At 44.5% G+C, this 12,903-nt stretch overlaps 1 protein-coding gene across 2 annotated transcripts in view; it reads left to right on the top strand.

The window, feature by feature from the left end:
* The window catches only part of efhd1 (EF-hand domain family, member D1), a 152,949-nt gene that overhangs the window by 112,993 nt on the left and 27,053 nt on the right, over window positions 1–12,903 (top strand). For both annotated transcript variants that reach the window (XM_073040864.1, XM_073040865.1), the window contains one exon: window positions 3,591–3,738. In XM_073040864.1, coding sequence (XP_072896965.1) covers window positions 3,591–3,738 — 148 coding nt within the window. The remainder of the gene's footprint in view (window positions 1–3,590; window positions 3,739–12,903) is intronic.

Raw genomic sequence — 12,903 nt, 5'->3', positions numbered from 1 at the left:
GTGCAAACCGCACTTCTACTGTCCTGAAAAGGCGCAACTTATCAAGGCCACCCGCCCCTTTGAGCGACTGAGTGTCGACTTTAAGGGTCCCCTTCCCTCCACCGACCGCAATGTGTACTTTCTCAACATAATTGACGAGTTCTTGCGGTTCCCCTTTGCCATCCCCTGCCCTGACACCACTGCCACGTCCGTCATAAAAGCCCTGCGCCAGTTCTTCACTCTGTTCAGATATCCCTGCTATATCCACAGTGATAGAGGGTCCTCCTTTATGAGTGACGAGCTGCGCCAGTACCTGCTAGCTAGGGGCATTGCTACTAGTAGGACCATGAGCTATAATCCCCGGGGAAATGGACAGGTGGAGAGGGAGAATGCCACAGTGTGGAAGGCCACACTTTTAGCGCTTAGGTCAAAGGGACTGCCGGTCTCTCGCTGGCAGGAGGTCCTCCCCGAGGCACTCCACTCCATCCGCTCCCTGTTATGTACGTCCACCAATGCCACCCCTCATGAGCGACTCTTTTCTTTTCCCAGGAAGTCTGCCACTGGGACCACCCTACCGGCTTGGCTGACATCCCCAGGGCCAGTGCTGCTCCGGAAACATGCGAGGAGCAGTAAATTCTCCCCGATGGTCAAGAGGATTCACCTACTTCATGCGAACCTCCAGTATGCCTATGTGGTCTTACCTGATGGGTGGGAGGACACGGTTTCCATCCGCGACCTGGCATCTGCAGGAGTACCAGACCCCTACCCCGAACACTCCACAGTGACTATGAACCCCGTACCCACCGATGTATATACCCACGAGACACCGTGCACTCCAAACCCTACACAGACACCTCACGACTCTCCCATACCGGGCACCACGCACATGCATGAGGGATCACTGACGCCTAATGGGCTAGCACCTCAAGTCAGGCCAGAGCCAGCACAACCACCGTCACCAATGCAATCACCACCGGTGCTACGTAGATCGCAGTGACAGACTCGACCCCCTGATGGACTTTACCTGTAAATATACTTGTAAGAAACTTCGCCCCGTGGGGACTCTCTTTTAAAACAAAGGGGGGGGGGGGGGGAATGTGGTAAACTATATATACCTGTCTGGACACGCCCCTCTGCTGACTGCTCCTGTGGCTCCTCCCACAGACCCCTGTATAAAGGCGATTGGAGGCACTGCTCCCCCCTCAATCTCCAAGATGCTGTGCTCCGTTTTGCTGCTAATAAAAGCCTATCGTTCGCCTCCCGTCTCCGAGAGTTATTGATGGTGCATCATAGGTTCAGGAGCAGCTACTGTCCTACAAACATAAGGTTCTTATCTTTTTTTTTTATTGGGATACAGCTAGAGTAGGCCCTGCCACCCAGCGATCCCCCAATTTAATCCCAGCCTAATCATGGAACAATTGACAATGATCAATTAACCCACCGACCAATACGTCTGTGGACTGTGGGAGGAAACCGGAGCACCCGGAGGCAACCCACATGGACATGGGGAGAACGTACAGACTCCTTACAGGCCGGGCTGGAATTGAACCCAGATAGCCTACGTTATGTTAGTGTGCCTCCTCTTGAACCATCCTATATAGTGCTACCCCTACCTCATCAGACAACATTCTTGCACTACCATGCACTTGTTACTGGTTCTGCTTTGCACTGATTTTGTACAATCTTTTTCTTCACTGTCTTGTATAATTTATGAGTGTTATCCAAATATATGATATTATATTTCTACCTCACTGTACTTGTGTATACACCAACAAACTTTGCCTGACCTGACTTGATATGATTTCTATTTGTGTCCTGAGAATAAAGGTGGGTGTTGTTTACTGATCTAGAATAGTGGTGTTTGCAAATGTGTTCATGTGTTGGTTCTTAAGACCAGGTATTTTTTTAAAGTTCAGCTATATTTATTCCAGTCATATTTTGGTCAAATTGTATAAGTAAACATGTCTGTACATTTTGTGCTGGTGAAGAGGGTGTGGTGCGTATCATCGACTGACGCTGTCATGACAGTTTATGTTAACTATGGTAAGGTTGCAGGAATAGTGGTTAATGAAAATGATCATCTAATGCATGATACAGTTAAGTGCACTTAAACTCTCTTGGACCAGGATAAGGTCGGACATTTGGGATTTGTTGTCAAGCAGATCCATTCCCTCTTACACCCCCTTCAGTTTTCATAAGTTGATAGCTGAGAAATATTGAATGATTTATAAAGCTCAAAATAGTCAATAATTCAAGAGTAGACAGTGCTTTTACTGTAAGGTAGCCTTTTCATGCCTTGATCCAAATGGTTTTCTGTTTGGCTCTAGCTGCAGCACTTTCTTGTGTATTCAATTTTTCCTTCCAATGTAATGGTCTCTAACTGGATCACTCCCCATAGCAAAACATTTTATGATCCAACAATTATGTGTGTGTAAAAATAAATACTGCCCTATTTGCCCTCTTCCCAAACATCTCTCAATCCTCCCATTTTGAAATTGACCTTTTATTTGTGGAATGTCTTCCCCAGAGGCTGACGGGTCATCCCAGAGCGATGATTTTCTTGTGCTGGATCAGCTCTATACTGAACATATTTCAAAATGTTTCAGGATCCTCAAGCTGTCGAGGCAGTTTGACATGCAGATGAAAGCTGTGACCGAGAGATACAACATTCACAGGTCTCTGTTTTCTCTGGACTCTCTTTTCAAGCACTGAGCTTTCCACACCACTTTGCCTCCACAACAACATTCCAGTTTTCCATGGCAATGCCATCTTCTTACCTTGCTTATGGTTCATCCACTGAGTATGGCCAACCTATAAATGGAATAAATGTATTTTGACACATTTATTGTATCGGGGCTGCTTGTGATTGTGATGTTGGCCTGTGGTGGCAAAAGTGAGAGCTGTTGAGTTTCTTCTCACGCCTGGCGTGTTGTCCCACTTCACTTACAGGAGTGGCATGTACTGAAGACGTGAGTTTAGTGTTCTTGCCCTTTCAAGTTCTCTGTTGTTTTTTCTGGTGGCCTGCCACCCTCTTTTTCTGCTTGGACACGTTCATTGCAAAGTTGTGCTGATGTCAGCGTTGAGTGACTGTTTGCTGGTGGTTGTGACTGTGAAGTCTAGAAATGTGAAAGTGTGATCACTTTATTAATGTTAATTAATGGAGGTACAGTATGGCAGTCCCTGACAATGATGACTAATCAGAACTCTATACATGTGGAAAAACCTTCAGATAAAACTCAAGAAAAATTAAGTTATGCCAGATGACCCATTACTTTATGAAAATGTTTGCTGAAGACTGCATGTGTAGAATATCTTCACTCCTCCACCTGCTTTAAAAGCTAATTCAATAAAATGTATAAATAAGTATTGTTTACTGACACCAAGGCTGCAATGACTTTGGAAGTGGGAGTTGCAGATCCAAATGCATAGGAAGTTGGCGATCAAAATACAGATAGTTTGATTGGTTCGGTTTTCATTTGTTCCCTTTCTCATCCTCTTTACCAGCTCCATACCCCATCCCAATCTGCCATTACCTTCCTACCCTTAAACACTACTGGAGTTTCCCTATTTCCACATCAATCTTATTTGTCACTTCCTCTAACTTTCTGCAGTTATGACTCTGGAAAGGATGGCTTCATTGACTTAATGGAACTAAAACTGATGATGGAAAAACTCGGAGCCCCTCAGACCCACCTAGGCCTCAAAAACATGATCAAAGAAGTAGACGAGGATTTTGATGGGAAGCTGAACTTCCGAGAGGTGAGGAAGTTTCCTTTCCACAGCTTTATCTTGAACTGTTTTTAACAATGTATAAAGGTCACTTGTCTCTGTCTTATTTGTTATATGGTTATATTATAATATATTAGCATTTCAATGTAATGCAGCAGTTAAAAGGCATTATCTGCAAACTAGTTTAATATATCAGAATAAGGTTTAATATTACTGGCATATGTTGTGAAATTTGTTGTTTTTGCAGCAGCACTACAATAGAATACATTATAATAGAATAAAACATAGTTTATGAAACATATATATCTTACAGTTAAATTAAAAGGTAGTGCAATGATAGAAATTTTAAAAAATTGTGAGGTAGTGTTCACAGGTTCAATGTCCATTCAGAAATTGAATGGCAGAGGGGGAAAAGCTGTTCCTGGAGATAGATAGATAGATAGATATATATGTGTGTGTGTGTGTGTGTGTGTGTGTGTGTGTGTGTGTGTGTGTGTGTGTGTGTGTGTGTGTGTGTGTGTGTGTGTGTGTGTGTGTGTGTGTGTGTGTGTGTGTGTGTGTGTGTGTGTGTGTGTGTGTGTGTTCACGCTTCTGTACCTCCTTCCTGATGGTAGCAGTGAGAACAAGGCATGACCTGGTGATGGGAGTCCTTAGTGATGGATGCTACCTTTTTGAGACATCGCTCCTTGAAGATGTCCAGGATACTACAGAGACTAGTGCCAGTGATGGAGTTAACTAATTTTACAACTCTCCGCAGCTTATTTTGATCCTGTGCAGTAGCCACCAACCCCCTCCCATACCACACAGTGATGCAGCCTGTCAAAATGCTATCCATGGTACATATGTAGATATTTTTGAGTGTTTTAGGTGACATATCAAATCTCCTCAAATGCCTAATGAAAGGTAGCAGCTGTGTGTGTATTCTGTGTAGCAGCATCAATATGTTGGGACCAGGTTCGATCCTCAAAGATATTGACACCCAGGAACTTGAAATAAATTCCCACTTCAGATCCCTCTGAGGTCTGGTGAGTGCTCCCTCATCTTATCCATTCTGAAGTCCACAAACAGTTCTTTGGTCTTACTGATGTACAGTGAAAGGTTGTTGCTGAGACACCACTCAACTGGCTGATGTATTTCACTCCTGTACACCCTCTCATCACCATCTGAAATTCTGGCAACAATAGTTGTATTGTCAACACATTTATAGATGGCGTTTGTAGTGGAAACCAACCACATCATAAAATGTTAAGCTGAGGACCATGATTACACAAGAAGGTGATGATTCTTTAGCTGATGTCTTAGGTAGAATTGGAGGGTAAATTCACTTTTAATGGGCTTTGTACTAGAGAGAAGGAGAAGAGAATCCATGTCTGTTCTATTGGTTGCTACCAAGAGTAGAATCTGATGGGAGTTTTATTAAACATAAAACCTATGTTGTAATCAAAATACAATGTTGTGGCGACCCAATTACTAGCACATTCGAACCGGCTGACAATTAGCCAGAGTGCAGGGACAAAGGAAGAAAGCCTGAGGGGGTTTCAGTAGGGCCTCTCAAGGTATCTGGTGGGAGAGACAGGCTTTAAAGCAAGACTGTGGAGTTGAAATAAACTTAGTCTTTGGCTGCAGCTCACTGACTCCGTGTCGTTATTTTAGCGCTGCGTGTAGCACACCGCTACAATTGGTGACCCCGACGGTCCAAACGTTTTTGGACCGGAGATGACCAACGCCGCATCTGTTAATGCGGTTTCCTTGAAGCTGCCAAGCTTCTGGACGCTACAACCTCACCTATGGTTTCAGCAAGCAGAAGCCCAATTCCACGTTCGGCAGATAACCTCAGAGGACACCCGTTACTACTACGTGGTGAGCTCCCTTGACCAGGACACAGTGGCCCAGGTCGCAGAGTTCGTACAGTCTCCCCCGGCGGACGGCAAGTACACAGAATTCAAAGCCCCGCTCATAGGGACTTTTGGGCTATCCCGCCGCGAGCGAGCTGCCCGTTTACTGCACCTGGATGGCTTGGGAGACAGGCCTCCATCAGCTTTAATGAATGAGATGTTGTCTCTGGCCGACGGACACACACCCTGCCTCATGTTTGAGCAGGCATTCCTGGAGCAGTTGCCCGAGGACATACGCCTGCTGCTGTCTGACGCGGATTTCAGCGACCCCCGGAAGGTGGCAGCCCGGGCGGACGTGCTGTGGAACGCCAAGAAGGTGAGTGGGACGTCCATCGCACAGATCACCCAGCCACACTCCCAGCAGCAAACCAGTCCAGGCCCGGCCGCAGAGCCCGCTAAACCCAGAGGCTGGGGTGTGGAGCCCAATGAGCAATGGTGTTTCTACCACCAGCGGTGGGGCACAGAAGCCTGCTGTTGTCGCCCGCCCTGCCAGTTCCCGGGAAACGCCAGGGCCAGCCGTCGCTGATGGCTACGACGGCTGGCCATCGGGATAGCCTCCTGTATGTCTGGGACAAGCAGTCGGGACGCCGGTTTTTGGTCGACACCGGTGCCGAGATCAGCGTCTTACCTCCGACGAGTTACGACACCCGCAGCAGGGCGCCGGGTCCCCCCCTGCGGGCTGCGAACGGCAGCACTATAAGGACTTATGGCACCTGTCCGGTGCAGCTACAGTTCGACTCAAGCCAGTTTATGTGGGACTTCACACTGGCCGACGTAGCCCAACCACTTCTGGGTGCGGATTTCTTGCGGGCTCACAGCCTACTGGTCGACCTGCCGAGGCAGAGACTGGTCCACGCCGAGACCTTTCAGACGTTCTCCCTGGGTGCAGCCCAATTACCAGCCCCTCACCTCGGCTCCATCACGCTGTCCAACAACGACTTCACCAGGGTCCTGGCGGATTTCCCATCGGTTCTGGCACCGTAGTTCGCGGCAGCCATGCCCCGACATGGCGTACAGCACCACATCCTGACCCAGGGACTACCCCTCCATGCCCGCGCTCGGCGGCTTCCCCCAGACAAGCTCCGACTGGCGAAAGAGGAGTTCAAGAGGATGGAGGAATTGGGGATCATTCGGCGGTCTGACAGCCCATGGGCCTCCCCCCTGCACATGGTGCCCAAAGCGACAGGGGGCTGGAGACCATGCGGCGACTACCGCAGGCTGAACGAGGCTACAACACCGGACCGCTACCCTGTGCTGCACATTCAGGACTTTGCAGCAAACCTGCACGGTGCACGGATCTTCTCCAAGGTAGACCTCATCCACGGGTACCATCAAATCCCGATGCATCCGGACGACGTCCCCAAAACGGCTCTCATCACCCCGTTCGGTCTTTTTGAGTTCCTCCGCATGCCGTTCGGCCTGAAGAATGCCGCACAGACGTTCCAGCGGTTGATGGACGTGGTGGGACGCGACCTGGACTTCGCATTCATCTATTTGGACGACATCCTCATAGCCAGCAGCAGTCGTCAGGAGCATCTGTCCCACCTCCGACAACTCTATGCCCGGCTGAGTGACTACGGTCTAACGATCAACCTGGCCAAATGCCAGTTCGGGCTCGACACCATTGACTTCCTGGGCCACAGGATTACCACAGACGGGGCAACTCCTCTGCCCGCTAAGGTAGATGTAGTCCGCCATTTCCCCCGACCCACCACGATCAAAGGCCTCCAGGAATTCGTAGGTATGAAGTTTTTTTTAAAAAATGCACTATGTTCCTTTTATTCCAAAGCTTGACTGTACTACAATGATATGCAAAAGTTTTAGGCACATACCTGTATATATATATAGAGAGAGAGGGTGCCTAAAACTTCTGCACAGTTCTGTAGTAATTTTATGTATTGCTCTGTACTACTGCCATAAAAAAACAAATTTTATGACATATGTGAGTGATGATAAACCTGATTCTGATATGGGTCTCTATTGTGGTTTGAGAGCGGGAGGGGGGCAGGGAGAGGGTATTCATGGTTGGGAAAAGGGGAAGGGAGAGGGGAGGGAGCGGGAGGCACTAGAGAGACATTCTGTAATGACTGATAGCCAATTATTTAGAAACAAATTACCTTGCCTGGTGTCTCAGGGCTAAGTGTGTCTCCACCTGGCCCGTCCCTCAACCCTTGCACTCCTTTTTTGTCACCTAATTCACACCCTTCCCATGGTGCTCCACCCTCACCATTCCCAACATGCTTTGCTCCTGCCAGATTTATAAATTCCCTCTTCCACCTGGACAAATACATTACTGTGCAGAAGTCTTAGGACCCTGCCTATATGTGCTTCAGAATTGGCACAGTACCATAGATCCATTTTGGCAGATATTATAGATAGATAGATAGATACTTTATTCATCCCCATGGGGAAATTCAACTTTTTTCCAATGTCCCATACACTTGTTGTAGCAAAACTAATAACATACAATACTTAACTCAGTAAAAAATATGATATGCATCTAAATCACTATCTCAAAAAGCATTAATAATAGCTTTTAAAAAGTTCTTAAGTCCTGGCGGTTGAATTGTAAAGCCTAATGGCATTGGGGAGTATTGACCTCTTCATCCTGTCTGAGGAGCATTGCATCGATAGTAACCTGTCGCTGAAACTGCTTCTCTGTCTCTGGATGGTGCTATGTAGAGGATGTTCAGAGTTTTCCATAATTGACCGTAGCCTACTCAGCGCCCTTCGCTCAGCTACCGATGTTAAAATTATCTACTAATTTAATCTTAACCCTTCTCATGAACAAAATTGCATGTATACTAATTAAGGCATAACACAAATAAAAAGTCAATAAGAAACTTAACAAGTGGTCAGGGTCCATTTGTGCTACTCTTCATGGATAATTTTAGCAGAATTTGTAATACTGGGTTTCATTGAAGATTAAGGAAATACCAATTGTATGAGAAGGCAGTCTGGTGACTTTACAGGGCTGAACTGTGGTGTTTATACTACAATATTAGTCAAAACTGCTGACTGAATTATACTCAACCTGAGCAAAAGAGACAGTTTAAATATTTTGGCAAGAAATCTTTGCTGGGTCCCTATAGTGCTCATTTAGTTCACTTGATGGATTCACTTTTCTGTATCTAACTTGCACTGGACTAGGGATAAATACTGAAAAGAGTGGGAACTGCACCATGAATGAAAGTAATGCAAAAATATTTCTCCAGATTGATAATTGTCTGTAAAAGGGTGAGTTCCAAACCGTGTCAAAGTTCTGATGGATCACGTTCAAATGAAGAAATGCAAATATTGTTAAGTTTGCAAATCCTGCATTCTATCTACAATGATTTAGTGTTAAGTAATTTTGCTGCTTGAAGCAGTTTACAATGAGAGCATAATTGATTGAAGTCTGCTTGCTTGAACTTGCATCAACCTTCACCGTGAATCAATTAAATTGAATATGTACACATTTTAGATCTGTATGTACATTGTTTCTTCCCATTTTCCTTTCTCAGGATATAAATAGATTGTTGCATAAGGATTTTAAAGTAGTCTGTGTTGGTTCATCCCGACATTAGTCAGATCACCTGTCAGTGGTCAAGGTACCAAAGGATTAAATTGACGACAGATCAGTGGCAGGTGTCAAGAACATTAAAAATAATTGTGTGCATTGATCAGTCTGTAAACTGCTTATCTCTGGGTGGTAAAATTGAGTGGAATATCAGAACAAAATAAGCAAAGCTTAATGATACTTCTTCATCCTATTATCTTGATCAAATCTTTATATTTGTATTCCTTTTTTACACACCAACTGGATAAATTATATTCATACTGCTGTCCTATAATCTCTTCCCAAATTAACTGTAAAGCTACCTGGGAGCTGTACCATATATATATTTTTTAATTGAGATACAGTGCAGAATAGGCCCTTCCAGCTTTCTGAGCCACGCCGCCCAGAAATCCCTTGACTTAACCCTCGCCTAATCACAGGACAGTTGACAATGATCAATTAACCTGCCAACCGGTACATCTTTGGACCGTGGGAGGAAACTGGAGCACCCAGAGGAAACCCATGCAGTTACAGGGAGTACATGAGGTGGCACAGTAGCGTAGTGGTTAGCACAACGCTTTACAGTACAGATGACCCGGGTTCAATTCCCGACGCTGCCTATAAGGAGTTTGTACGTTCTCCCCGTGACCACGTTGGTTTCCTCAGGGTGCTCTGGCTTCCTCCCACAGTCCAAAGACGTACTGGTTGATAGGTTAATTGGATATTGTATACGTCCCATGATTATGCTACTGTTAAATTGGTGGCATGGCTCAAAGGGCCAGAAGGGCCTACTCCATGCTTTTATCTCAATAAACAAGTAAACAAACTCCTTACAGACGGTGGAAGGAATTGGACCCAGGTCCCCTGTCCTGTAAAGTGTTGTGCTAACCACTACACTACTGTGCCGCCCTATATTTGCATGTACCTAGTCCACGAACAATAACTTCTTAATGACAGGCGGCAGAACACCTGTGGCCTGGCAAATGGGTGTTTTATTTTCTCAAGATGCACATTGGTAAAATAACAAATTTTGTTTGAAGAATAAGCTCTGATTTTTTCAAATCTTATCATCTTGAAGCTTCTAGTTTTTAAAAATGGATACACAAAAGACCACAGCTGCTGGATACTGGAGCAACACAGAATCTGCTGAAAGAGCTCACTGGGTCAAGCAGCTTTGTAAGAGGAAAGAAAAGTGTGGACATTTAAGTCCGAAATGCCGACATTTCTTTCCTTCCACTGATGGTCTTGGATAAGCTGATTCCTTCCAGCAGATTGTGCAATATTCTAAAAATGATTTGCTCTTCCCTGCCAGGATACTTTTCTAAATATGGCTGTATTGGAAAAAAGTTACAGGAAACCAAGATGCTGATAATCTGTATCAGATTTTTACTACATTGTGTACAGTGAATCATATTTCAATTGGCACTTCTTTTCCTTGTACTTAATCTATTTCCTGAACCTTGGACATTGGGACTGCTGACGTATCTGAAATGCCAGATAAACGCCATTCTCCTGGGCACTGTTGTGAATAACACTGGAGAAAAATCACAAACTGTTGCTTTATTTTCTTTCTGAAAGGTTTCTAGCCTCCAAAATAAAACTTTGGAGTGAGGGTGGGAAAATGCTACTCAACCAACTTGCAGTTGAGTTCACGGGACACCATGTGGTTGGGCACATTTGTAGGCCAATAGGGTGACCTGGGCAGGGGTTGTGTGATGAAATATCCCAGAATAAACTCTTAAGTCATAAATGAAATTAAATTTTAACATGAAAAAATGCCTACTGATTCTTTCTTTTATCTTCTCCATTTATAAGTTTGAGCCTCATTTAAGATTCTTTAAAAAAACTGAAGTCGGTTTGAGGTAAATACAATTTCAACAGGAGCTAGACAGTTGGATACAATTTGCAATGACACTGAGCATGATTTGTGCAGTTGTTATTGACATCATATGACATGATTCTTGGCCCCACCCGGAGAGACAGTTAATGTTCTCAAAGTTATTCGGCAATAGGCTCCTTAATGCACAAGCAACAGTGGGTTACCTTTGCCATTTGCAATGAATTGGTTAACATTTAATTCATTTTGTTCCATAACTTATCTTGACTCTTGTCTTCCTTAGATGCCTATATCCTTAAGAAGTTACTGTTTGTGAAATAATATCCACATTTTTCATGATTTCGGTATCTGCTTAGATAAACATGCACTTTAAACACTGCTTATCAAATCTGACTCATCTGCCAACAATTAACTATCTGCTTGCAGTTATTTTGTCTCCTCCACAGACCTAACCCTTGCATTAAAAGACTTTAATGGATTCCCTGGACACTAGTAAATAGTCCTCAAGCACACCACTGTATTTAAGGATATGTTGAATTGATATGAACAACTTGTTTTGTTTTTCATTGTAATATTCTATGTAGGAACACTTCAGTTTCTAAATTGGTTACCTTGAGCAGTGACTGATGTATATTTCACACTTGTTTGCATTTGCAAGTTGACTATCTCTGTCTCTTGTCACACGTTCATCTCCACCCCCACTCACATGACCCACAGCATCAAGCTTCGTCTTTTTGCTCTCTCCTTAATTGTTCAATAAATTTCAAAAACAGGTGTAATAGGAGACTGAAGTGTGTTAAAACAAATCTTAGAAATTAATTTTGTAGCTTGAATCAGAACTGATTCCCAGCAGTAGTCACTGCTCAAGGTAACAACATTGAAGTAAGCAGGATCTGCCTGCTAAACTTAGTATCTAATACAAAATGTTTCCCTAATCAGAGCAGGGAATTTCAAGTTGTTGACCTCAGTGGCATTTATCACAGCCAGTTCTTGGGAACATTTCTGTATATGCTTCAAGTGTGTGAAAGAATACACAGGAAAGAGAACAGGATTTCTAGGATTTCTGGATGATTGAGACCATTCTGTGAGTAATGAATACTGGTTAAGCTGAGAGTGTTGTGCCTCACCTAGTCCAGGATGAATCTCATCATGGGGAGGATTTAGACTAACTCATCAGGCTGATGGGAACCTGAAAAGACCTTCCCAGGGGAGAGTGGCAGAGGCAAATTTGATGGAGGCTCTTTGTTTGTTGGGATCGACCATGGACGTTGCGCCCTAGCTGTCAATATACAGACCAGGGCAAAACGATATGGAAGGCAAGCCTATACAGCAGGCTCTTCCTCTCCACGCAGCTGATAAATCCAAAGAAATGACGGGGACCAATGTAGATTGGCCCCAGTGACATCACAGGAGTTGCCGGTCAATGTTGAATTCTGCTTAGGGACTCCAGCTCTAGATTTTTCCTTGGGGTTTATTCCCAAAGCCTTTCCCATGAGTAGGTAGAGCTGCAAGGCCGCAAAGGTCTGAGATCAGAGTATTTCTTCTCCTAAGTGAGCTGCCAACCACAACTGTTGAGTCCCATCTGCCCGACCAGATTTGATACTCGAGGAATTACTATATAAACTTGGAAAAGGAAACTAAGGTTAGAGGGAAAAGGACAGCAAAGCAGTAAGGCAACATTTAAAGATATATGCTTCTCACCACAAGAAGCTCTCGAAAACCTGAGGACTCAGGCCTAATGTGACTGTCACAGACCGGTAAGAACAACGACTCCACCTTTCCAGCTTTTCTGTCAGGCTTGCTAAGTTGCCATTTTTGTCATTGTATCTCCATGATGGTCAAAAAGGGATAGAAAAAATTTATTCTTCTAAGATTCAAAAACATGAGAAACAAGATCTGCAGATGCTGGAATCTTGGGGCAAAAA

The sequence above is a fragment of the Hemitrygon akajei genome, chromosome 3, assembly GCF_048418815.1.
Source record: "Hemitrygon akajei chromosome 3, sHemAka1.3, whole genome shotgun sequence".
Lineage (NCBI taxonomy): Eukaryota > Metazoa > Chordata > Chondrichthyes > Myliobatiformes > Dasyatidae > Hemitrygon > Hemitrygon akajei.
Note: the sequence above shows the minus strand (reverse complement) of the source record. Positions and strands in the feature narration are given on the sequence as shown.